The sequence below is a fragment of the Physella acuta genome, unplaced genomic scaffold, assembly GCF_028476545.2.
Source record: "Physella acuta isolate Inbredline_101_S28 unplaced genomic scaffold, ASM2847654v3 ptg000773l, whole genome shotgun sequence".
In the NCBI taxonomy this organism is placed as follows: domain Eukaryota; kingdom Metazoa; phylum Mollusca; class Gastropoda; family Physidae; genus Physella; species Physella acuta.
Window position 1 is genome coordinate 395,068 of NW_026732291.1, and position 26,461 is coordinate 421,528.

The following is a 26,461-nucleotide window of genomic DNA, read 5'->3' on the forward strand; positions in this document are numbered from 1 at the left end:
AGATAATTGTAGTAAATACAAAGATACAGTAAAAAATTGTCCCCGTTTATTTCGATATACATATTTAACGATAATAATGGAAAGGTAACGTAACGTAACAACTTATCAACTCAAGGAAGTTCAAGGTGCACCTAATGAGATTAGACTTCCTAAAATATCCTTGCTATGATAAAAACATAGCTTTTGTCAATTTAATATCTATATATATAATTCTCTTCTTCGAGCCGTTAGAAAACAAGCTGCAAGTGCGCTCCCTAACATCCCCACCCCTACATGATCTTAGTGAGCTGTGGTTCACGCTATGTTTACCTTCGTGGAGTTGGGTTTAGTGACGGCTATTAGGGGCAGATAATTTAGTTTGAAACGATTTTAAACGTGGGGGGGGGGGGGGAGGAAGGGAGGGTGGGGGTTATGGTCCTTAACGAGCTACTTATAGTGTTTTAAAGAAATATTTTCAGTGTCAGCATTGGTACTGTCGAATTCACAAATTATGAATTACTGAAAAGTAGAAAAAACAACAACTAAATAGCGGCGTATGTTATGCCGCGGGCCGGCTCGTATATATATATATCTATAATTTGTTCATTCAAGGAAGTAAATAATTAAATATTAATTTCAGGAGTCAGAATAATGGGCAACATACTTGCAAGGCTAATAATTACTAAAGGTAAAATTTACCAAACAAAATTCTTAATGACAGATAAAATCTGTTAAAGAACATTATTGTAAGATGGATTTTATCTGGAGGTTACACAAAACAGCTACTTCTTGATTTATAACTTTCATCAGTTAAAATGATTGCTAATGAAAATTCTAATTTACTTAAGAGTTGCGAAAGAATATGACATATAAAATAGAAATATCCTGCATCAGATGTATACACTAGATCTAGTACCGAGATTTCATTAAAAGCTGACATAATTTAACTAACCTATGTTTACTTTTCACACATTCAGTGGACTATGTTTTTGAAGACAGTGATGATGCCATCAAAAAGCAAAGAAGTCTTGCAGGGGACTTTATGCCAGGTACATTTTACAATCTTCATTTTAAAATATGAAGTATATTGCTGAATTTCATTCTGATTAATAAGTTTTGATTTATTTCACTTTGTCTTTAAAATATCAAGAGATTTCATGAGTAACATTATGCTCTACCAAAAAAAAATATTTTGCAGTCTTTCTTATTTTCAGTGCATGTAAAAGGTCTGTAAAATACGTATTTTTTCATTTTTTATAATAAGAAATTTTTTGGAGATTTTTAAGTTCTAAAAATGATCTCGCATTGTCTGGCAAGATAATTGTTTAAAATGTTTTCTCGTTTTGACTTTCTAGGAAAGCACGATGCTGAACTTTGCACTGGAGGTAAAGCTGACCTACACAAACACTACAAGCGCTGTAAGAAGAATCCAGGTCATGTCAACTTTATACCTGTTAATGATTTTAACTTGGATCATCTCCCATCACGATACCGTGATGTCATCATGTTGGAGGCAATCAAAGCTTACTCTGCCCTAACGGTTATGATAAAGGTTAGGTTCACCAGTCTAGAGAGACCAAAGTCTGCTAAATGCTTTGAGGGTAATTATCCGTTTTATAAAAACAAAGGAAAAGAATATTTGAGGACAGGAACGGGATTAATATACGATGTGGCCAAGTTCACAGAAAGTGATTGCATGGGTCCGTGTCCATGTGGCACGTGTCGACAGACAGGCAGACAAAGGAAAGTGTGGGGGGAGATTCGTGTGTTGACAGCCACACACGTGGTGTTTGATAACAGTGAGGTGAGACGGACAGTGTGTGTTGTAGGTTTTGATGATGATCAAAGTCCTGGGGTCAGTCTTGACGGCTGGAATGTGGGACAGGCAAACGTTAAGGGAGACTGGTGTAAGTTTTCATGTGTGTCATGTGACTTAGAGTTTGTTGATAAACTGGGTAAGATGTGTCGGCAGTTTGAGGATCTTCGTGAAAAAGTAAGGGACAAGTTACAGAGAAGTGATGATCTTGAACAGTTGACCGTTATAGTGTCACATCCTCATGGCTGTCCTAAACAGGTCTCTGTAGGACAATGTACAGACCAGGGAAGAAATGCTTGCCACATGTCTACTAAATACATGTACACAAATTGTACATGTCCAGGCTCCAGTGGAGCTGCTGTTTACATTCCTGGATTCGACTGGAGGTATAACCCCCACAGTGGATCAAGCGATGAAGGAAATTACAGTGGGGAGTTTTGTTAATCTCGCTGTAACGATGTTTTTCTGTCAATTGTCTACACAATGGAAACAAACAAATTAGCCAGTCATTTCATAATTCAAAATGTTTGTTTCAAGTTGTGTATGTTATTATCTATTTATAGTTATCAAACATTTGATTAAAGTCTTCAGTTATTGTTAATTTACAAATAAAAATATTTTATCTATTGGACTTAAAATTTGGCAAAACCACATATAATTGTCTTAATGTCAGTGCATTTAGTAAGGCCTCATTATTGGGCTGTTGTATTTGATTGTTAACCCAATGTTATGTTTATTACAATAAATTTTACGAACACTCAATCGGAATCCTTTTTTTAATTCTTTTATCTTTGATAATATTAAAGGTTTTTGTAGAAAATAAATAAATTTAATAACACTCTTAGAAATAGAACTGTTTGGATGTCGGTGAAACTTAACGAAATTTTGACTTATTTTGCTTAAACAATCATCACTAATGACAAGATATAGACAAAATGTTTCAGTAGATTATTCATTGATTATTTCAATGATCGGTGTAACACTCTACTAGAAACCTTTTTTTTTTAGATCTTCTCTGATTTTGATGAAGTTTGCAAAGAAAAGCGAACATTAAACAAATAAAACAAAGTCTTTTATCTACCAGGCAGACGGCAAGCCTGGGTCAGGAAACGATACAAAAACTCGTTACGTGGTATAGGGAATACATCAGAAATAGACATTATAGCGAATCAGATTTGTAGGGTAGCAAGGATTCGATCGTGGACTGTCTTCCGAATGGGACATAGAAACTCGACATTCGTTTTCTGATCCGCATTCTGATAATTACTCAACTGAAACCAGTGGCATTGCATCCCTATTTATCCCAAGTGGTAACAAATCTTTCTATTACACGTCAGAATACATCTCTTGTATTTGTTTTGTTAAAAAAATAGTAATTCCAGGACGGAGCCGAACCAACCGAAGTTCCTGACTTGCCAATATCAAAACAGAAGTATAAACTCTATGAACATTTAGCTTCGTGCCGAGTGGGTTTAATGTTTGTAGGCTGGCAGATTTAACCGTCAAAGACTTTTACTTAAACCTGCTTCATTTCTGTGTCGTTCTCATTTAATTTAAAAAAAATTAAATTTGTTATTTTCACATCAACTAGAGTGATTTATTTTCTAATTATATGCATATTGATATTTTTAAAATGACGTTAAATACTATAATCACCATAGGTAATTGCAAACGTTTATATAATGCTTAAAACCTATTTGATACAAATCAGATTGAGTGGATAATAGTGTATAATGGCTTTGTAACAACACCAGAATAATATTCATACCATTTGAAGGGTCAACACACTAATAAAGGAACAGCAAATCGTTTCAAGTGCACCCCCGGAGAAAAATGTCTTGAAGAAATACTGGTAACGACAAAACAAAGAAATAGGAAATTGTTGATCAAAAAATTGACAGCACTGTACAACCAGACGATACCCTCAAGCACATATTTGAAAAACTGCAGTGGCTGTGTAAAAGTTTACACAATAAGAATTGTTCATAGGGACTTTTTTCTCTAAATGTCGAACCTTATAAGAAAAGATAATTGACAGGTGTACTAGTGAGTCGGAGTTAATGATGAAGTTGAACCAAGTACCTGATTTCCTGAGCTGATTTTGTCTATTGTGTGTTACATTGTATAATGCATAACAGTAAATTACGGACACATTTATTTAAGCAATTTGTTCTTGGCGCAGCAGTAAGGTTGTACAATGGTATAAAACTTCGTTTACACTGAGCTAATCTACAAACCAAGAAATTAATAAAGGGATTTTTATAGTTAATTTTAGTAATCAGTCGTTATGGCGTATCTTTCTGTGATGGATATTTTTTGTCATTTTCATTTTAACATTTCAAAGTAAGTAAAAAAGACTGCCATAGCTGGTCTTGTCTTTCAATATTTTATCACCCTTCATTTGACATTAGACATTTAGCCACCATTAGTAAAGAGCTAAATATTTTTAAACATAAGTTATTCCTTTTAGCTTGATATTTGACGTACTAAATTTCCCCCCTCCTAAATCGCTATGATACGAACTCATTGGTAAATAACGCAAGTGTGTATCTGTCTAGGTTGAGCCTGCGAGTGTTAGTTTGCTCTTAAAGTAGTGTTTAGCTCGTGTTGTATAAAAAAACATTTCATTCATGAGCTCACCATGACCCTTGTATTGTTCAACAGTCGTGACGTGTGATCTCGTCATTGGCCGCTATACGTCACGTAACTCTACTCAAACTGTACTACTGCCTCTAGACAACAAAACCTTCACAACTCCCAGTAGCTTTGTGTGTGCTGCCAAATGTGCCGAGCACCCAGACGAATGCTACAACTATATGTACGACAAGACAAGCAAAAGCTGTACCCTAGGTAAATCATCAACTCTGTCAAGACTAGAGTTAGATGTATTAGGCCCTAATCTTTACGAATCTATATAAATCAATATATCAAGTTGGTACCAAATATTTGCTTTTCAAAAATACATTTGGCGACAAAAAGTTTCTTTACAGCTGTAATGCCAAAAAAACTCGGTGGCCACTGTAGTTTAAAATAAAAAGAAACCAAAATTAAATATAGACACGGGCTACACAATTCTCATCACATTTTAAAGTGTATTGTTCAAAAGCTTGCTTGGCTTATTCGTAAATCTGACACTGAATAGATCATTATTTATATATATAAGGAATGGAATGATAATTTTATTTGCTCTTTCGCTTTTCTATACACAACCTTCTGTCTTCACTTTCTTCAGTACTCTTTTGTTATTTATGTTTCAGCAATTTACCTTAATATGTCCTTCAAGTTTTAAAAATCAAGTTTATAAAGTTTATAAGTAAGCACATGATGAACATTGTCGTCTGCAGGCTACTGGCTTCTGCCAACGGCTGCCCTCAATACATCACAAGCTGCCAGCACCACCAGACTCTACAGCAAGGGAATGTACTGCAATGTACAGGAGTTTGTGACGTCAGTAGGGAATGGCAGGATGGGTTCGTGTAACACGGCGGCTTGTCTAGGTCTTCAATCTTTTAAAATATGTTCTAGAGTATTTTAAAACGTTCTATAAATATTAAAATATGCTCTATAGTATTTTTATACGTTCTATAAACATTAAAATTTGTTCTATAATCCTTTAAACACGTTTTCTAAACTTATGAACTTTTTTCTATACATTTTTCAAACACATTCTATATTTTAAAACATGCTCAATAAACTTTTAAAATTTGTTCTATTAATTTTTTTAAACACGTTCCACAAGCTTGTCAAATAATTTATCTAAAATTTAAAACACATTCTATAAATGTTCATAATACATTCTATAAACTTTTCAAATGTTTTTCTGTAAACTTGCAAATTGGTTCTATACATTTTTTAACGCGGTTTTACACTTTTACAAAAAATTAATTTTATAAAGTTTTTACGCACAATCTGTTAACTTTTAAAACAGTTTCTATAAACTTCAAGGATTTTCATTCTTGTAATATATATTAATTATACTAGGAAAAAAAAAACGATTTCAGTAGCTCATTTTGAAAACGAAAACAAAATATTGGAAATGAAAATAAGAACCCTTGTAAAATAACTGAAATAGTAACTACTAAGAGAAGAAAAAAATCATTGCAAAAAGAAAGATATGTGTACAAAATTTAAACCCATCATTACGTAACACAAGTATATTTTAATTGCTCTAGGGATGGTGAATGCTGTCGGGAAAGAAATTCTTGTAGCTGAAAGTCCAAACGTCTTCAAGTCTTGTCGAGATGTGAAGAACTCGACACTCCCGAGACAGCTGATCCAACTGTCGTCTGGTCTTGTCGTCATGTGTGACACTGTGACAGATGGAGGTGGCTGGACAATTTTCCAGCGTCGCGTCAATGGATCAATTGACTTCTACAGAAACTGGACGGAGTACAAGTACGGGTTTGGAGACTACAAGATTGGAGACTTTTACCTGGGCAATGAGAACATTTACTGTCTTAACGTTATGTATCCTCACGAGCTACGCATTGACATGACTTACAAAGGGGTCAGCTATTATGCGTATTACTCTAACTTTACACTCTCATCTGAAATACAAATGTACAAGATATCTATCAAAGGCTACTCGGGGACAGTCAAAGATTCCTTCACCGTGAACAACAACCAAGAGTTTACCACGTACGATGTAGACAACGACAACGGTGGTAACAACAACTGCGCTGTCGTGTACCACGGGGCGTGGTGGTACAACGCCTGCCACACCGTCCATCTGAATGGTGTGTGGAGAAGTAAAGTCAACAGCAAGGGTTTAATGTGGCAAAGTATCACTGGGAACTACGACAGTGTTAGTAGTTGTGAAATGAAAATTAGACCACGTCAATAGTTGTGAAATGAAATTAGACCACGTCAGTTAGAAGTTGTGAAATGAATTAAATAAATATTATCTCTTTATATCCTACTAAACGTCTCCTTTTTTTACATGTTTGTATATTTTTTTTGCTTATCTGCAGAGTTTCTTCCAGGCATCTCTTCGGGGAAACTCTGCCCCCCCCCCCCAAAGAAAGTCTACCGCCCCCCCCCCCCCCCCCCCCCCACCGAATGAAATGGAATTTATATAGAAAGTATATTTTTTTGACAGTTTTCGCCTCTTCCAAAAATTTTAGTCCGCCTCCCCAAAAAATCTCAAGTCCCCCCCCCCCTCCGAAGAGAATAGTCTGGAAGAAACACTGTGTGTTTGGATATATGAGAGCATATGCACTATATGTAGAACTGTAAAATATGTATTTAGAGAATAATCTTCTGTTTTACCAAAATGTTACACATATTTATTTAAAGACGTTAATTGATGTATTGATATATTCTTTGGTAGAAACACCAATTCAGAACAAACACTCTAAAGTGACCTATCTTTTCATTTACTTAGTTTTCACAACAAACAATGAAACATGGCGGCTTCCATGGAAAATCACGCTGCCCATTCAAAGTTTAACGCATTATAAAAACACAATAGATAATTGAGTTTATTTAGTAACTATTTTAGTACTTAAATATTTGATATAATTCTTTGCTTTTAACTTCACAGATCATCTAATTCAAGAATACAATGAATTTATCTACAGCTACGGATAAACTACACTTAAACCAGTCGTAGATTACAGATCTAGATCAATAATGCTAAAATATTTTAATATAAATCTATGCTTATTTAGCTATGAAATTGGCTAATTGGAAATAACTAAATAGTAAATAACATTCGCGTAATTTAAGTTTATTAATATTATACGATACTAAGTAAATTATCGCAATAAATTTGCTGGCCGAGATGATATTGCAACATTTCTCATGCGAGTTGTATGGGTTCGAGACGCATCATATAAATTATTATATTATTATTATATATTGTTAATTATTTCAATTTTAAACATATTTTTTTTAGGTGTGAATAATAAAGTTGCCTATCGGGACTTTTCCGCTTGATGTTGGTTTGATATTTAAGTCCCTTGGCGACCCCCTAAAGCAAAGTTCCGGCCAATGCACGTTTACTTTTTTGTTAGTTGTCAGCGTAAGTAGCTAAAGCAAAAAAAAAGAGGTATACAACGTTCGTGACACAGTGTTACAGTAAAGTGGTGATTTGTAAAAAGAGGAAATATAAAGTCATTAATATTTAGTGTAAATGCAATCATGCAATAATACCACATCTGCAAGTGGCAAAGCATCAACATAATCCCAGCCCAACGTTTCAGTTTAAACTTTCATCCACAGATTTTGATCAGGTTTTAAGCAAACGATATTAGTGGAGAAGGCTGTCGACTTAAAATAAAGTTCAAATTGAGTGCAAAATAAGTTATATATAATGTAATATATAATTTTATGTATAATATAAAATTTATGTTGTATAACATTTTTATTTCTTAGCAAATGTATCTTATTATATACGATTGACTCATTCCGACCTGACTATATTAACGTGTCTTATGATATTGTTCTAGTTGATAAAACTGAAAGGGAGACTACACTAATGAATTTACAAATGTGTGACCTTTTTTTAAGTGTAGTTTTCTATCTTTGATTTATATTAGCACAAGGCGCGCTTTAACATTACTTATAAATCGATATATGAACTGTTCAGGTTTTAAGTGCATTATCGATTTTAAGCTAGGAGACATATATTGGATAAGTTGTCAGGTGATTGGCGTAAATTGATTTAATATCAATACATTTTTGTCCGTAGAAAAACGTCAATGACCCTTCTAAATGTCGACATATGTCATGGACACCATGACTTCAAGAAAGCGTATAAGATTTCTTTTCAACTTACGCGAAAAATAATATTTAAATTAATATTCTTTTAAAAAAAGAATTGCAAAGTAAACTGTATGAAATCACGTACACAGTTCATTTACCCCACTACTATAGTTTATGTATTTGTTATAATCTACATCTTCTACTCAAACATCCATAAATATGTTCACAAAACACATTTTTTTCAGCTCATGTGTCATTTAATTTTATTGCATAAAAATGAAATATTCTGGATTAATCTTTCTTTTCTCTGTAACTTAATTGGGCCTATATTTGTCTGTGCACAGTTAAAATACGAGCAGTAAAAAATTCAAGTTGGAAGTAATAGAAAGTTAAATGAGACATGACATTTGATTTTGTTTCTTATAACTCTTTCAAACAATATTTTTCTAACAAATTGATGTCAAATGAATTAAAAAGTTTGATTTCTACGTGCAGACCAACTTCAAATAAATGTCAAAACTGAGCTTCCGCACTATAATTTTCCTCTGGGTTTGATCCACTGTGTGGGTGGTACGAATAGCCAACATATCCCGGTCTGAAGACAACCGCTCCACTGGAGCCAGGACATGTACAGGTTGTGTACGTGTACTTATTGTACTTAACGTACTCCGCTTCCCTCACAGTTTTACGAGTCCATTGTCCTACAGAGACCTGTTTAGGACAGCCATGAGGATGTGACACTATAACGGTCAACTTGCCTAACAACGCGAATCTCCTGTATTTGTCCCTGACTTTCAAAAACAGATCTTGAAAGTGACGTCTGGTTGTGTCAAGTTTTTCAATCAACTCCAGGTCACACGACACACACTTAAAGTTGTACCAGTCTCCCTCAATGTTTATATTATGGAACATCACATCCCAGCCATCAAGACTGACCCCAGGACTTTTATTGTCATCGTAGCCTACAACACACCTGGATTGTCTCACCTCACTGGCATCAAACACCACGTGTCTGGCTGTCTGCACATTAACCACCCCCCACACCTTGCTGGGTGTGTCCGAGTGTTGACACTTGACACATGGACAAGTGCCCTTGTTGTCACTCTCTGTGTACTTTTGTACCCAAACCACCATTCCCGTACCTACTCTCAACACGTCACTTCTTCCTCTCAAGTTATAACATGGATATTGTCCACTAAAGTTTTGAACTGACTTTGGCCTTTTTCGACTGGTGTATTTGACCTTTATCAAGACCGTTAGGGCAGACAAAGCTTTGATTACTTCCAACATGATGTCGTCACGGTAAAGTAAGGGGAGATGATCCAAGTTAAAATTATTAACAGGTATAAAGTTGACATGACCTGGATTCTTCTTACAGCTGTTATAGCGCTTGTGTAAGTCAGCTTCACCTCCATAGCAGATCTCTGCTTCATGATGTCCTGGAGAGTTAGGAAAGGAGTTTACTAACAATGCTAAAATTTAAATCAAAGTACTTTAACATTAATTTTACAGCTATTTTGTTAACTACGGGTAAAAACGTAATGTTGCAATTTTTAAAACTTGATGCTCTATATGGCAGATAACAGAGAGTTTAACTGTGTGAGTAGAGCTATTGTGTGCCCTACACCACACTCTTATGCTAGTCTCTCACCAGAACAAAGCGGATGTCCTATACATACAACATAAGTAACATATCAAATATAAATGTATGATTTCTATCTTTGTGTTTACACAGTGGCGTCTGTCGTTAGACTAGTTAGACTCCTGTTATGAACAAGTTTGAGACATTACGAGTTTAAATATGGATTTTCACTTAGATTTTAATCAAATTTACTAATATTGTTTTGCTGTTCTTACACATTTATTGCATTGGAAGAACAAACAGCGTTCAACAATGCCGTTATAAGATTTTTTTAAAAATTACCGCTGACAAATGCCATTTCTTTATGAAATTCAGATTACATCAACTGCTTAAAGTAACACCAAATTAAACGAAATATACTGCTTTATATACTGAATTATTTGCCATTTACACTTATAAAAGTATTAGAATAGAAAACTACGATCCCATTTTAATGGTTTCTCCAAAAGATTATCAGAGATTCGAATTAAGAAAAATAACTTATGTGATGGTTGTAAATTATGCATGTGAGCTAAAAAAAAACGGATACAAAATGTATCACACAATTAGATACCTGGTGTAATATTTTCTTTAACGTTTGCTTCGTCCAACTTGCTCGCCTGCTCTTCACATTGTAATCCTTCTAAAACATGTTAATTTAGAATTTTTAAAGTAATCCTTCTTAAACATGTTAATTTAAAAATTTTAAAGTAATCCTTCTTAAACAGGTTAATTTAGAATTTTTTAAATTCATCCTTCAAAAACATGTTAACTTTAAATTTAAAAAAAAATCAAAACTTTTCATTGCCCTATAGCACATGCCTCACATGTTTACAAACGCTATTTTTAAAATATTCCTTTATTAATTTTATGCGAAGTAAATTCTTCATAACTCAATCACTATTTCATGTTTTTAGGAATATATACTGACAGATCCATAACTTAAAAAGGCTCAAATTAACAACATCAAGTCTACAAGCTACTTCCAAAAATTACACACACACCACCGACATAAACTAGACGAATTAATTTCTTAAACTACATAAATGACTACATAAAATATTGAAATTATTACTATATACTACACATATTACTACATTAACTGCACATAATTACTACATAAACTACAGTAATTACTACATAAACTACAGTAATTACTACACAAACTACCCATATAACCACACAAACTGTAAACATAAACTACACACAATTTCTATTAAAAATATTGTTTACCTTCACTTGTAAACTCAAGTTTTGTTTTCTTTCCAGCTGTATTCCCCATAATTTGACAAATTACCTTTAATTAACACAAATTAATCACATCTCGCCATACTGTGTAAAGTGTAAGCTTATTAACTTTTCAGCTACTTAGAATTTCCTGCAGGATTTAAGCTTACAATAATTACTTCATTCCCAATCTGGAGTTGGATTAGCAGACAATATAAAGTGTGATTTATTCTTGGTGTGGCGAAGGTGTTGAATCAAAATTAGAATTTTTAATTCTGTTTATCTATGAAATAAATTTCTTCATCATGTCATTGACATCTTTTTGTTAAAGGTTTTCTACCCGTTATACAGATTCTAACTTTCACAATCATAGCAGTGGGTTTATCAAATATTAAAGCTCATGACAACTGTTAAGGTTTAGCAATATACAATTTTAGATTTATTAATTATGAGTTTTTAAATTAAAGAGTTACGATTTGTCTTTATCATGTGTTGTATAGTGTAGGCTGTAGTCTACTGGATAAGATGGGTTGATAATGCAGTTCTATGTGGATAACGTAATCCATGTGATGAGTGCATGTACATGATCTATGACTGACAAATAATACAATTCTTTACTTTGTAGTGACAAGATCTATAGCGATTTAGATAACTGAAAAGATCATATAAAGTAACTGGAAATTACCTTACCAAAACAAATTGTAATAATATAGCCTTCACAGCAAATCTGTTTCCTAAAACTTTTTCTAATACTGTTTTCAAAATCTTTTTCTGAAAACTGCAAGCACGGCTTTAATTACGGAAGTCTTCTTGAAAACAAGCAATAAAGGGAACTCCCGATAGTTTTATTGCGTGTTGGATTTTCCTGTAATATTGTTTGTGAACTAAAATCTCTTACCCGTCCTTGTTAGGCTGCTACTCGACACACTTTGCATTCGTGTCTATGTGAATATCGTTATATAAGACAAGCATCAGTTCGTTTTGTACAATATTACACAACACTATTAGTGCATTTACTGTCGATTTAGTGAAATACAACAAATTTTGCAAAAATGCAAACTACACTAGGAGTATAATGAATAATGAATAATCCTAAAGGTTTCTACCGAATTTACAATTTTTTGCCAAAATTTGTTCTAATTACTCCATCATACAAACCTTTTATAAAATGAAAATCAACAAAATTTAAGTCAATGATGTATAACATAGCTCTACAGATTAGAACCACTATATTGTTTGTAAAAATACAATAATGCTAAACCATCACCCCACGCCTTAGTGGTTTATAAATGTTTAGAGCCACTATATTTTGTATAACAATACAATAATGCTTAACCATTACCCGACGCCTTTGCGATTTATAAATATGCACGATACCTTTAGCTATTTTTAAATAGTTTATTTGGATGTCAATATACAACTTTTAAAACTACATTTTAAGAATGAAAATAATAATTATCTGAAATATTATAGTCCTTTCCTAAGCTAATATTACGAATTTCAATATTCTGTTTCCTTGTATACGTAATTGGTGTTTAAACAGTCTTAAAATAACTCGCTACAATAAATTTAAAAATACTCCCATTTTAAAGATATAACTTGAAGTCTTCGGGGATAAAAGTGTAGACATCATGTCGAAAATAGAAAATAACATTAACGTATGTTTTTTTTTGGTTATTCAGACTGCAGGTACAAAAATTAGTGACAAAGACAAAGGAAGAACATAAATCTGTATAAAATCTGTCTGTGCATTTTATTTTAAAAATAAAACTAGAATAGTGAAAGTGACAATTAAAATAAACTATTCTCTAATACTGTAGTGATATTTTAGCTTATTGAACTTATTTTCCAACACCAACAAAAAATATTGAAAACCCGAAGTACGATTGATTTTACATTTTATCCTAACAAAACAGAAAGAAATAGTACAGTTAAACCAATTGACTTGTCTTTTCGATAGCTCCTCTCTATCCACACATAATTAACTTAAGAGAAAAAGGCCCAGATATGATTTGCCTGGTCCAAAACCAATAAGACCTTGACCTGAAACATGAACTTGAATGATGTCACCAGTTTGAAGGTCAAATATTCCTCCTGTATTCAAATAGTAAGGTTACACTTTATAAATAAAGAAAACTAAACAAACTTGTTTTGTTTTAATAAAAGCTTTGGTGACTAAAATACGCTCTTATAAGTAAACCCACAATGTAAAAGCCTTATATTATGAAGGTTTTAATATTTGTTTATTAATGAAACAGTTCTGACCTGTGTAAGAAGTTTCCTGGCTGTGTGTACAGTTGGCACAAGTTGTGTGAACAGTTCTCAACAAGACACCAGATAACACGGGGCTGTGGGCTGAGTGACGGTGGACGTACTGGAACCACGTCTGGGGATGGGGGGGGGGGGGAGGTTAAACACTTATTATAAACTGATAAATATAAATGATATAGAAACATGAATCCTTATGTGTATCTTATTATATCTCGTCCATATACCATATTATATATATAAGCATACACACACACACACACACACACACATATATATATATATATATATATATATATATATATATATATATATATATATATATATATAATATTATATATATTATAAATTTAGATATATAGATTGGTATAAATATAGACATATATGGTGTAGGTGTGCATAGGGAATAGGTATGTAATTATGAGTATTTCTAAATTATTTGACGTAAATATGGGAGGTTTTACCTGATAGGTGAAATCAGCAGAGTATCGAGTAGAATTTGGTTTAAAGTTAACGTTAGTGTAGATGAAGTATAGCCCTATAACAGACAGAACATGAAATCAAAATTAAGAATTAATTTGAATACACCAGGTGAAACGTACTAATTTGCTAGATCTAGTTATGTTAGGTAAATATAAAATCTTTTTCGCTATTTAAAGTTGTGAATGTGAATTTATTTTCTAAATTTTAAAGTCTCTTAATTTTTTTTCTCTTTTAGTAATTAATTAAAACGGTAGAACATATGGTTGCTAACCCGAATGTCACGTGTTCGATACACGGGATAGAGAACAATCGAACTGGCCCACACGTCCCAACCCGATGGTTAATATAGAGAGAGATGAATTTTAAACTTGGCTGGTAACATGCTTGTGAGAAATGCTCCATCGTGTTTCGGTCTGTTTTGATAATTAGTATAACTTGAGTAGGTAATTACAGTATACCAGGGAGAGAGAGAGAGAAAGGGGGTGGGGGTAATTAAGATATAATTTTAAAAAGTTAGCGACAAATTTGACTGAATTTAATTGATTTAACCTTGAAATGATGATGTGGTTCCAGACGGTCATATTGGCTTAGCAAGAAAGAATATCAGAATAAATATACAATTTTTCTACTATGTCATGACAAGTAACGGCAAGTCGTCACACACCAAGTCAACAAAATTCTATGACACAATATATGTGTATCATGTCCGAAGGCAGCTAGTAAGGCTACCGTGTCTTTTCTTCTATATTGTGACCAATAGACAAATCCACCGAACTGATCCAGGTTTTATTTAATGACCAACTTTTATGAACAGATTTTATTTATAACTAACCTGGAATTAAAATTGTAACGCCCTCATCTGTAATGTTAACACCGCTAGCGTGCTGCTGGTTTCCCCGTAAGTTGTGGTCTAAATTTAGTATCGAATGTCTGGTGGGGCTAAATATAGGATCTAGAAACAAAAGATACATCTTATTATTTTTAAATAAAATTATAATTGTTACATTTGTGTAATCAGGACCTATTACGATTTGTTTTGATATAAATATAAATACGTACAATACATATAATTTTATAACTTTAAAGCATATACATATTACACCCTCTTTATTCAATTTGTTTCCTTGAGCTTTTGCCTTTTGTCTTTTGTCGCCTTGGGTCGAAACTGGTATTTTCTGATGACCATGACACTATAAAGCAGAATGAGCCAGTCAGTGTTGAAGTGGTGGGCTGTTGCTCGAATTCTCGACCAATCCAATAGCATTGTTTTATTATACCTTGTGAATTATCTGTTCCAGGAAATCTTGCAGATGGTAAGAGGTTTACATGTGCTGTGACTGTACCTTTGTAATCCTGTCAATACACGTTTAAATATGCCACACAGATCAATAAACAAGTAGAGAATATGTTGATACAGCTAAACAAATATTTCATGTAGTTAATATGTGAAACTTATACGGGTAACAAAAGTATATTTACATTATCCTTATAACATTTTGGTCCACACCTTGGCTGTTCAACAGTTTTCCGTATTACTAATTTATGTCACAGTAACTTGCAGAATTAATAAACATTTTGAATTTTAAATAAAACAAGTACAAGCTTTTTATATATTCCCTAAAAAGAAAAAAATAAATATATAATAATATACTTCGATTTAAATAGCTATAGAGAAAGACGCTGATCGCTTTATTTTGTATTGAATAACGCATTTATTTATAAAATATAAATGGTTGTTAAAAAGAGGGTGCATTATTATATACTAGCGTGCCTGTCCCCGCGCGTTGCCGCGAGATTAGAAGAAATTTGGACGAAATATATTAGGAGAGTTTCATTAATGCGTCACCCATCCTATATTCTTAGATTTGACCTTGTTTTCTAAAACTTAGTTATTTAAATGTAAACAATGCCTGCGCTTGGATAATATTTATCGGGGCACGGGTTTACCTACACTACAGTTAATCACTCACCGAAATAATGAGGTAGAACACGATCCGGCGACTGCCCAGGTGTCCTGTGAGTCCCCGATTACACTACAGCAGGGGCGCCGCGTCGGGCCCTGGCTCGGTTTAATCATCGAATGTTGCGTGTCTCCATGTCAATAACGTAGTCGCCATAGTTCTCAATGGATAGCTCTAGGCGCTAAACTGCACCCTGACTGCGCCGGCTGACTCGCCTGATTCAATTCACATAACAACTATAAAACCTCAATCTTATCAGTACTCTATCGCACTGTTTAAAACCAACGTAGGCGCCATAGCTCTCACGGGATAACACGGGGCGCTGGCGAACGCGCTTGATTTAATTTAGTGAACGGCTATAACGCCCTGTGTTATCCATAGTCTATTGCACTGTTTAAAAAACGAACGCAGGCACCATATTGCTCACGAGAAAGCCCATGGCGCCAATTGAAAACACCTTTTTTGCAGAAACCTCCCCTGGAGTGTTCTAATCAACTCTTCAATGTTTCATAGCGATCGGATGAACAGTGTCAATCGCAATCAACTTTTACTTTTATATACTGTGTATAGAGAAAAATCAAATCGTGCCCTGTCGGGGCGCCACCCCTGAGAATTTGATTTTTTTTTCGCTGATACCTCCCCAGGAGTATTCTCAAAGTTTCATGGCGATTGGATAAAAGTTGCAGTAATGTATAAAAAGACAAACAGACATACATACATTACGTTTTTTATAGAGAGATTTTAAAAAAATATTTCCTTCGTTTTAGTGCCCATAGTAATTATACAAGTTTTTAAACTGCATTATGTAAAGTTAGTTTCTGTTCTGAAATGGTTTTAATTTTGATAGAATCAAATCACATAGTAAAAAAGACCTGTGCATCAAATGCACACACTTGTGTCTATAGCGCGATAAAATTAGTATTTTACATAACACTCTTTTTGAAAGTCTACTTTCTAAATTAAAAATGTAATTAATTCAATTTTAAATTCCCATAGCATAATCTGTAGGTTAGATCTACGCGTCAGGATAAAAAGTTATAACGTTCGGTAGTAGTTTGGACTCATGATGCAGTAAATCCATAAAGGACGTATGAGGAATACAAATGTTGTGATAAAAGTTGCTTACATGTACTGTCGTCTTTTGATAACTGGTGCCAGTGGAAGAAGGCGTCCACTTAAGATTCGTCATTGAATAAATCTGTATCATATATAGGCGCTTATATATACATATATATATATATATATATATATATATATATATATATATATATATATATATATATATATATATATATATATATATACCTACTCTTATCAAAATCTGAAAGTTAACAAATTCAATTATAGACTTTATTACTTGCACGCTGGGATATTTATCCAACATATTTAATGTAAATGGCAATAACACTGTAGCAGCAACCAATGAGAGAACCGATGCGGTTAGAACAAGTCTGAAATATAGCGTTTTATGGGTTTAGTGACACAAGTAAGTGAGCATTCTTTATTTTTTATTTGAATATATATAGATATATATATATAATATATATATATATATATATATATATATATATATATATATATATATATATATATATATAATTATACAAGTGTGTGCATGTGCGTAAAGTTACGTGTACGTTTTTTAACATACCTTTCTCTCATCATGCTTTTAAAAATTAGCCAATATCTTCAATGATATTAACTATAAATCGTAACATAACTAAATAACGTATGGTCTCTGAACTACTTGTTGCTGAATCTGTGAAGGGAAAACGTAAATTTGCTAAATTTAGAGAAAATAATGTTACATTCAACGACAATAGATAATCATTGCTATTGTTAAATGCGAACACATAATTAAAATAACAGTGCGGAATATTAGTACTTAAATTCATATGCGTTTTTTGAGAAGTAAAGAACAACTTTCGGTTAACGGAAATTACTCAAAATTTGAAAGAAGGCACAGAATTAGATCTTTTACTTATATGTAAAATGTTGTCTATCTATCTGAAACAGTACTCAAGTTATAGGCTTTTGAAAAACCAAAAGTAGAGTAAGTTTCACTTCTGGTTACCGGAAATAACTGAAAAGTTGATACAAAACTACGAATTTGATATAATACCTAGCTGTAACGGTACTCATGTTATCGTGTTCACAGACATACACAGACATACACACACACAGACATATGGACAAAATTGCAAAACTGTGTTTTTTCGAGGGAGATGTAAAACGTTGAGATGTGTGAAAATAGCGATTTCAATTTTTTTTTTCACAATTATAATACTTCCTTTATACTTCGTATACGAGAAAGTAAAAAAAAAACCAAGAATATCAGATGGCCGTTGTCCGATAGCTGGCAGTTTATTATTAAATGTAACAATCCTTAAATAAAATTTTAATGAATATGTAATGTCTAATTAAAGTAAAAATGATGAATTATTGCATTATCATCGTAGACGAATGTATCTGTAAGGTTTAAACAGAATAGCTGTATCAGAAGTAGGTCAAAACTGTGTTACAAGATTAGCCACAAACTCACAAACAGACATAGTGAATTAAATAAAAGCTTATAATAATGGGACGGAGTGGTCTAGCGGTAGAGCAGAGTTTCTTCCAGGCATCTCTTCGGGGGGGGGGGGGGGGGGTGGGGGGGGCTTCGCCCCCCCCCCGCGAAAAGTTTTTTTATTATACCGCCCCCCCCCCCCCGAACGAAATGAAATTTATATAATTTATATAGAAAATATATGCTTTTAACAGTGTCCGCCCCCCCCCCCCCCCGAAGAAAGTCTACCGCCCCCCCGAAAATTTCAAGTGCCCCCCCCGGAGAAAAAAGTCTGGAAGAAACACTGCGGTAGAGAGCTGGACTGCTAACCCGTAAGTCTCGAGTTCGAAACCGGGTTTAAGTCAGTAGACCGTCCCTGAGTCCACCCAACTCTGATGGGTACCTAGGGAAAGTAAAGGTGGCTGGGCATAGTGCTGACCACACTATCTCTTCATATGCCGAGGTCACAGAAACAAGTGAACTCTACTTCACTTGCCCCATAGTCAGTCAGGTTTGAAAGGGAAACTTTACTTATAATAAAAGATTTTTAAAAATCTAAATAAATTAAACGTTAACATTGTGTATTGTACTAAAGTTTGCATTAGAAATATTCTTAGACAATCTAAACGCTCCCGTAAACAAACACAAAGATCCGTTCAAGAGAAATCAAATAATGAATGAATTCACTTACATGCGAATTTAAAAGAGCCCACAAAAAGGGCCACATCAAATGATGTTCCTCCATGTCGTGGTAAGAGTAATAAGTTCATCTGGTTTAAATAAGTTTGAATCTGTAGAATCTCCCTGACGACAACCCCACCCAACAACGCATGTGTTTATGATTTAACACACTCAGTAGAAACAATTCAACGCACTTGCACTCGTTTATGTAATTAAGGTTATTTTTTACAGTCAATATTTTATGAATTAATTCACACGAAGCGCTGAATAAATATTGATCGATTTAACGTTAGGTTATGGACATACTTGTGTGTATGTGTTCAGAGGCGTAGCGAGAGGGGGGGGGGTATTCTATGTGGTGTGTTTGTTGTTGGAAACGATTAATCAGTTTTATTTTTAGCTTCTTTAATTTCGTAATGTTCAAATAAATCGATGATTTAACCACATGCTAAGTGGAGAATTGACGTATGGACGGGGGCGTGTCATGTTGCATTTTACGGAGTAGGCAGTAATGTCACGAATTACGTGACTGACTTTCCAGTTGATTCGTTGTGTCGTTTTTCTCATTACCAACTAGTAAAATAGACAAAATGTGATTTCAATTGTTAAATTACGACAAACACTCAAGATTGTATAACGAATTTATATCTGTTAACGTGAAGGCGTTTTATTGAAAATCAAACAGGACAAAGACAGGTAGACTTAGTATACAACAGATCGGGAATATCCCATTCTGTTTTACTCTTTCCTAGTTACCATACTGTTATCGAAGTAACTAGACAAGTCTTTTAATAATTTACATTTGAATGAAAACATCAATACAATCAGTTGTTTTTACACACGGCGTAAGACAGATTGCTTTATATTGTATCGATTTGTGAAGCCCAAAGTGAAGACAGTTCTCAAATAACTCGGTTATTACGGGAACTGGCCGAGGTATGTAGCCAAAGTCCGATGTACTGGAAGTCGCTAACGTAAAAGCTACTTTGGTCAGTCACTTCGCAAAGAGTTGGGAAACCCTTGGCCAATATTCGATGTCGTAATCGGTGCGATGGATTTTAATTATTCTGACAGCTAATCAAATCAAACGTGCGCAGAGAGGTTGTCGATAATTTAATTACAGACGCAGATGTTTAGAGTGTTGAACAAGAATTAGAGAATGCTCTAAATGCAAACAAAATTGATGCCATTAAACCATCGGAGAGTCAAGACAATAGCAATGCTCAAATATTCTCTATACGTGTGCAAAATAGTATAATTTAGCCCATTTTTGTGGATTCTGTGCCAAAGATATCCCTTAAATTTGTTGCAAACAGATCTATAGTACAAAATGACAAAGATATTATGAACAGGAGATCGGCAGCTCATGTGAGTTTAAAAAATTCCCACCATCGAAAGTTGGATATAATGTATTCCAGATGTCGACAGCGGTCTAGGTCAACCACTTAGTGTCCTTAATTTGTCACTAACGCTGAGGAGGGGGGGGGAGGCTTTTAACAATAAAATAACAGGACATTGTGTCTTCCAGGAGTGAGTTTTCCAATCTGCACAAAAAACTGCTATATTCCATCTCGGAAACACAAGAGAAAAAACAACAACTAGGAACTGACGCGTCTTTACAATGGCTGACCCGGGACCAGAGGCGTAGCGAGGGGGGGGGGGACCGCACCGGGTGACACTATTTAGGGCGGTGACACAAAGGCAAAAATAGCAAAATATATAGAGAAAACTTGAAAGGGGGGGGTGTAAAAAGAAAGTTTAAGGGGGGGGGGGCTGCAAATCGAAAATTTAAAAGTTTGTCCCCGGGAAGGGTCGCTACGCCTCTGGGGGGTGACACCATTAAGTGCCGCATCGGGTAACACACGACCTCGCTACGCCACTGCCCGGGACCAAGAGTACTTTCCACACAACCGCCCAATGAATGGCGGCGAATGTAAAAGTAATCAACTACTGTGAAATTATAAACGTTATAAAAGTTCATGATGGTATAACAAGTGGTTATAGTGGACAAATCGGCCCCGTCAAAACGGCCCTGTTATATGACCCTGTCAAATCGACCCCCGACAAACGACCCAGACAAAAAGGGCCCCGTTTAAAGGGCCCCGACTTATTGACTCCCGTCAAATGGGCTTTCGTCATATTGACTCGCGACATTTAGGCTCATGACAAATAGGCTCCCGACATACTGGCCACCTGTGACCTACTTAGGTCGAGTCAGGTTCCATTTTTATTTTGACATTGTATAATACCTTATATGGAGTGATGGTGCAACTACCGGGGTTTTTCCACTGTCTTATTAAGGGTGTCTAGGACCCAGAAATTTTCCATTAAGATCTGATTGATTGATTCTGATCAGATGACCATCCCAACCAATGGCTACATGAGTTGAGGATAACCTCCCTTGTTGCATAAGTCTTTAACTGCACCGCACACTCGCAACACGTGGCAGTCTACTTTGATCAAACGGTCTATTAAGACCAGGCCGTCCATATTGTCCGGCAATAGATTCTGACCATTTGAACGTGAGAGAACTTAAGTCCTGTGTGTGCTATGCTTTCTTAAGTTGATTTAGTCTTCTAGTGTAATATTACTTGTCGCCAAGTGATTCATGAAGCTATAGCAGTGTTGTGTGACCTGTGGCTATTTTTATACAGTGTTAAAATCTGTGATAGTGTTTTTTCTTACGCTTTGTAAGTTGGGTTTTGATATTTTATAAATTAAATATTTTATCTAGTTTAAACTTGTGTTCTGCCACAACTGTGTTCGCTTATTAAAGGTTGTATGCAGATTGGATGAGTGTTAACTTCAATAGTATCACTAGTTTTCCCTAGACGTCGAATTCGAGCCCTAGTGTGTTATTGAGTTAGTGTTCATTCATTTAGGCTGTAAGTCATTTGCATATAACCCCGAAAAAAGAATCCGGGGACGTTCACCGTCTATCTGGCTGATAGATAGGTAAACGTTACACACCGACAAATGAATCGTAGGACCACTATTGGCATAAAGGTAATCATTTTGTCATACCTCCACTACTACTATAACCTCTTTTAAATGCCTGAAGGAAATTGCTTTTCATGAACCAACTTTAATTCAGAAACAAATCGAGCCCTAAGCAGCTAAATTAAACAAATTCTAAAATGTTGATGTTTAATTTACAATAAAGATCTGTTGCTTAAAAGCGAGCACAGAAGTGTAAATGTATGATATACATTATGTTTACAGGATAACGGCATTTTGTTTTGATAACCTACAAACATACTGCAGGTAGGGATGTATAGCGTGGAACCCTCTCCCCACACACTGAGTTGGAACAGCCTATAAACGACTTCTTCTTCTTCTTCTTCGTTCTTAATTATTAGTGTTGAAGGGGATCGAGATTTATCTGCCAGTGCGTTTGAACTCGAGACTGTGTTCGAATGTATCAACCATGAGCTTTTTGCCGACTCGACCACGCCTCCAACACAATTAAGCGTTACGTGTCAACTGGTTATGCGCCATTGAGGCCATTGACTCCGATTTCAGCCGGCTTTTCTTTTTGGATTTGCTTCCATAGCCTTTGTCTAACCAAGAACAAACTAAAAGGCAGCAGTTGTTTAATTTTGGAGTTGTCTCTCCTAGAAGAGTGGCTGTCCCACAGCGAACGAGCCTCATCTGCCCGAGGGTTCGAACTCGTGACTTTTTCGGTTTAGCAACCATGAGCTTTACCGACTCGACCACGCCGACCCCTTATAAACGACTCATTTATAGGACTCATATATAGATGACCCTTAAATTAAAACATACTATTTCTTATAATAGATAAAGTATAATAAAAATAAGGCATACTGAACAAGAGATGCATACGTTGTATTTCTTAAAGAGTGTTGGATAAGCTAACTATAAAGAATGTTGATGAAGGGGTCCCACTGGCAGGTGTCATATTCAATGAGACCGTTATACCGGGAAACAGTCTCTACGAAACCGCATTGTCAGTGGTCCTTTGGTCGGGAGCGAAATTGACAAAAGCCTATTTAACGTGAGCCAAAATGTCGGGAGCCTTTTTGTCGGGAGTCGTAATGACGGGGGCCCATTTTAACGGGGGCAATTTGACGGGGCTCTTATGTTGGGGCCGATTTGTTGGGGTCGTTTTGACGCCGCACGATATATATATATATATATATATATATATATATATATATATATATATATATATATATATATATATATATATATATATATATATATACAACAACGCCCAACACATTATCACCATACAATATTTAAAGTACTGTCTGTTGACCTTATCTAGATTCACATACACACAATCACAACACCACCTTCTCCATGTGATTAAAAATTAACCACTTGGTAGCGTCAACGACTATTTTTTATCTCATGCTTTATCGAACGAAATATTTTCATCTATTTTAGTGAGTATAATAAACACTACACCAACTAGCGATAGACCTGTATTGAATATAAATGTCCTGCATGTACCTTAAGTATATCGCCATTTAAGGCAAGACGTGTGGACATTTTTTAAGACAATGTCCAACTAAGTGTAAAAAGCGAACTTTTTTTTCTGACAGTATTGTATTTTGTTTTAGTAAATCTCTACTTCCATCACCGCCATGTTTGGTACAGGTCCACTCATGACATGCTGACATCATTCACTTCATTTAATCATTAGTTTATCGTTAACTCCAAGTCCAATGTAAAAGACATTAGGAAGACGGATACACAATTTGGTGGTAAAGTCCAGCTTTTTATTAGTAGATGACTATAAACTATTGCTAGTGCTATTACAAATTAACATTACATAAATAAAAGTAGGCCTAAATAATTACAAATGCAAAAAGTAAATATATAAAAAAGGCATTAAAAATACATTCATTTGAACCATGGAAAAAAGTTAAAAATATCTGTAAGCAAACTAATTGAAACAGAGCAAGATGTTCAAGCTATCTTAAATAACTTACTACTGGTTAGTGTCGTTTGTTTTGAAAAAAACTAGAGTAGATTTAATATATAAAGGTTAACATTCTGCTACAGGGTTAGTTATTTCCCAACGAATATTAAAATATGTTAGCTATAAATAAACTATGTACATTCCACATTATTTAGGTATTAAATCAATTCTTTATTGTCAGAACTTATGGTTTATTTAAACTTATTTTCTTTCACATTTTTATCTTCTACAATAATTTTTTTTTAATATATTAAGTTTGGATATAACTTTAGGACAACAGATAAATATAATCAGAATTGGTGGTAGACATGTTATTAGAATATATTCTAATCGAAGATAAGGGTTTGAAAAAACGTCTTCTTCTTTCTCAATTGATCGATGGTTTCCAACTCTTACATCGTTTCTGTAATGCGTGCTGGCAACACCTTAGAGTAGATACATGAGTGGCAATTAACTGTCGATAATAGATAGTATAACACAAATTTTACATAGATAACACAACTTCTTCACGCTTTACATATAGCTAAACTAAAAACAATATATCTCAAACCTGTTTGTTGCCTGCTTTCTGCAATAGGAGAACAACCAAACACGCCAGGACTTGTCTCTATTTTACCGCCTGTACAGCACTCAGTGTCCTGATAAAGTTGACATTTTCTGACCGTCCACTGGCCACTGCTACACTTTTTACACTGGCTACAAAATCCTTTCTCCATTTTATCTGAGTCGTTGGTTCTGTAATAGCCAGGCTTACATGTAATGACAGTATTTCTCACTGATGTACACGCGGTGTACACTACTTCTTTTTCGTATTTGTAGGCAGTCTTACACTGAGAACAGTTACGACAGCTGTGATTGTGTGAATCCATGAATGTGTTCTCTGGACACTGACGACATTTTGTGTTCTGTTGGTCTATAGCATCCAAATATTCACCTGGACCACAAGGTCCTGTACTACAGACCGGGAAAGCGTTTGTTGTAAGAAGAAAAGGCAACAAATGGGTAAAGAAGCATATTGTTCTCCCCATGTTCGTCCAGAAGACCGATGCTGACAGAGGGCTGTCCTTGACCGACCAGATTTGGGTTTTAGTTTACGCATTGGAAGCTTGAAGGACGTATTTGAAGGACGATATGTTATGTGTACAAATTTCACATAGAAATATAAAGAAATAACACTTGTAAACTATGCTAGAACAGCTTTAAAAAGTGTTTACTACTATATTGTATTAAATTAAATTTTGGTATAAAGAAATACATGAACATTATTTCTTTAACCGTGAAAAGTGACTTAAACTAGTTTTACAAAAATGCGACTCTAAGTAAATGTACCTTACCTGTCTATATTTGTCAATGTTGTGAAAACACGGACACGCCTCTACGGGTGATCCAGTGGGTAGCGCAGACATATAAGACAAGAAACCACAAACGGGTTACAAAATAAGACTAAATGAAATAAAGGCTTGCTAAAACTAAAAGAGATTAATAATATCTGCACTATCTACAACTACAGGCTAATCAAAATACAAATACATACACTAGTACACAAAATAAGAAACAGTGGTTATGCAACAGTACAGAACTAACCTACACTAACCTTGCGGGAGAACTGGACTAAACTGAGACTGAGCCATTTATACACATTCAAACTTTTGATTTATCTGAAATATTGGCAAAGTTCCAGTAAAAAGGATAGGTGGGGGGAGGGGCGGGTGTGTAAATCGTGTTTGATTACCAGCTTGTCTATACATTTAATTCTATCTGACGTAAAGAAACATTTTCTGAAAAAAATACATACAGCCGCAATCTACTGGCTCCTGACAACTTACACGTCACAAGCCACGGCCGAAGTATTTTTCATTTGTATTTGTTCCTTTATTTTATTCTTTTATTCTTGGCACTCATCCAAGGCTTTATCTGCAATCATGACATGTATTTTGGTTCCCCACTGTGTCTCGCTAATGTTTCTTGTTCTTGCGACAGGCTCAAACCTCCTAATACATTCAATGGCTGGTTGAAAGGTCCTCTAGATGGCCGCCGTCTGAAGGTCATTTCAATGGCGGGCTGAAGGTCCTTTCAATGGATGGCTGACAGATCCTCTCAAGGACTGGATAACAGACACTATCGATGAATAAGATAACTTGATTTCCCACTGTATAAATAACTCATTCTCTCACGGGTAAAAATTCTGTTCATGTCCTTTAAGCCGCCTATTTTACCAATTCTGGGA

General features: G+C 34.8%; 3 protein-coding genes and 1 long non-coding RNA gene across 4 annotated transcripts; 2 read left to right on the top strand and 2 right to left on the bottom strand.

Annotated features, from left to right (window-relative positions):
• The first annotated feature begins 630 nt into the window (after window positions 1-630).
• LOC131950576 (uncharacterized) lies at window positions 631-2,548 on the top strand. Its single transcript, XM_059312796.1, has 3 exons — window positions 631-667; window positions 957-1,028; window positions 1,335-2,548. The coding sequence occupies exons 1-3, from the start codon at window positions 631-633 to the stop codon at window positions 2,237-2,239; spliced, it is 1,014 nt and encodes a 337-aa protein (XP_059168779.1). The 3' UTR covers window positions 2,240-2,548.
• Window positions 2,549-3,428: 880 nt separating this feature from the next.
• Window positions 3,429-6,638, top strand: LOC131950577 (ficolin-2). The gene is made up of 4 exons (XM_059312797.1): window positions 3,429-3,456; window positions 4,460-4,645; window positions 5,140-5,265; window positions 5,968-6,638. Exons 1-4 carry the CDS (start codon window positions 3,429-3,431, stop codon window positions 6,636-6,638), a joined length of 1,011 nt encoding a protein of 336 aa, XP_059168780.1.
• A 2,078-nt stretch (window positions 6,639-8,716) lies between these two features.
• LOC131950585 (uncharacterized) lies at window positions 8,717-12,070 on the bottom strand. Its single transcript, XM_059312806.1, has 3 exons — window positions 12,039-12,070; window positions 10,696-10,764; window positions 8,717-9,939 (listed from the first exon to the last, which is right to left on the bottom strand). Exon 3 carries the CDS (start codon window positions 9,788-9,790, stop codon window positions 9,014-9,016), a length of 777 nt encoding a protein of 258 aa, XP_059168789.1. The 5' UTR covers window positions 9,791-9,939; window positions 10,696-10,764; window positions 12,039-12,070; the 3' UTR covers window positions 8,717-9,013.
• Window positions 12,071-13,084: 1,014 nt separating this feature from the next.
• On the bottom strand, window positions 13,085-14,156 carry LOC131950591 (uncharacterized). Its single transcript, XR_009388324.1, has 3 exons — window positions 14,081-14,156; window positions 13,614-13,734; window positions 13,085-13,442 (listed from the first exon to the last, which is right to left on the bottom strand). It is a non-coding gene; the product is annotated as an uncharacterized LOC131950591 (long non-coding RNA).
• Window positions 14,157-26,461: the final 12,305 nt, after the last annotated feature.

Coding starts and splice junctions, on each gene's coding strand:
- LOC131950576 (XM_059312796.1), top strand. CDS start 631: ATGGGCAACATACTTGCAAGGCTAATAATTACTAAAG. Junction 668..956: donor AAGGCTAATAATTACTAAAG/GTAAAATTTACC, acceptor TCACACATTCAG/TGGACTATGTTTTTGAAGAC. Junction 1,029..1,334: donor TGCAGGGGACTTTATGCCAG/GTACATTTTACA, acceptor TTGACTTTCTAG/GAAAGCACGATGCTGAACTT.
- LOC131950577 (XM_059312797.1), top strand. CDS start 3,429: ATGACGTTAAATACTATAATCACCATAG. Junction 4,646..5,139: donor AAGCAAAAGCTGTACCCTAG/GTAAATCATCAA, acceptor TGTCGTCTGCAG/GCTACTGGCTTCTGCCAACG. Junction 5,266..5,967: donor AGTAGGGAATGGCAGGATGG/GTTCGTGTAACA, acceptor TAATTGCTCTAG/GGATGGTGAATGCTGTCGGG.
- LOC131950585 (XM_059312806.1), bottom strand. CDS start 9,790: ATGTTGGAAGTAATCAAAGCTTTGTCTGCCCTAACGGTCTTGATAAAG.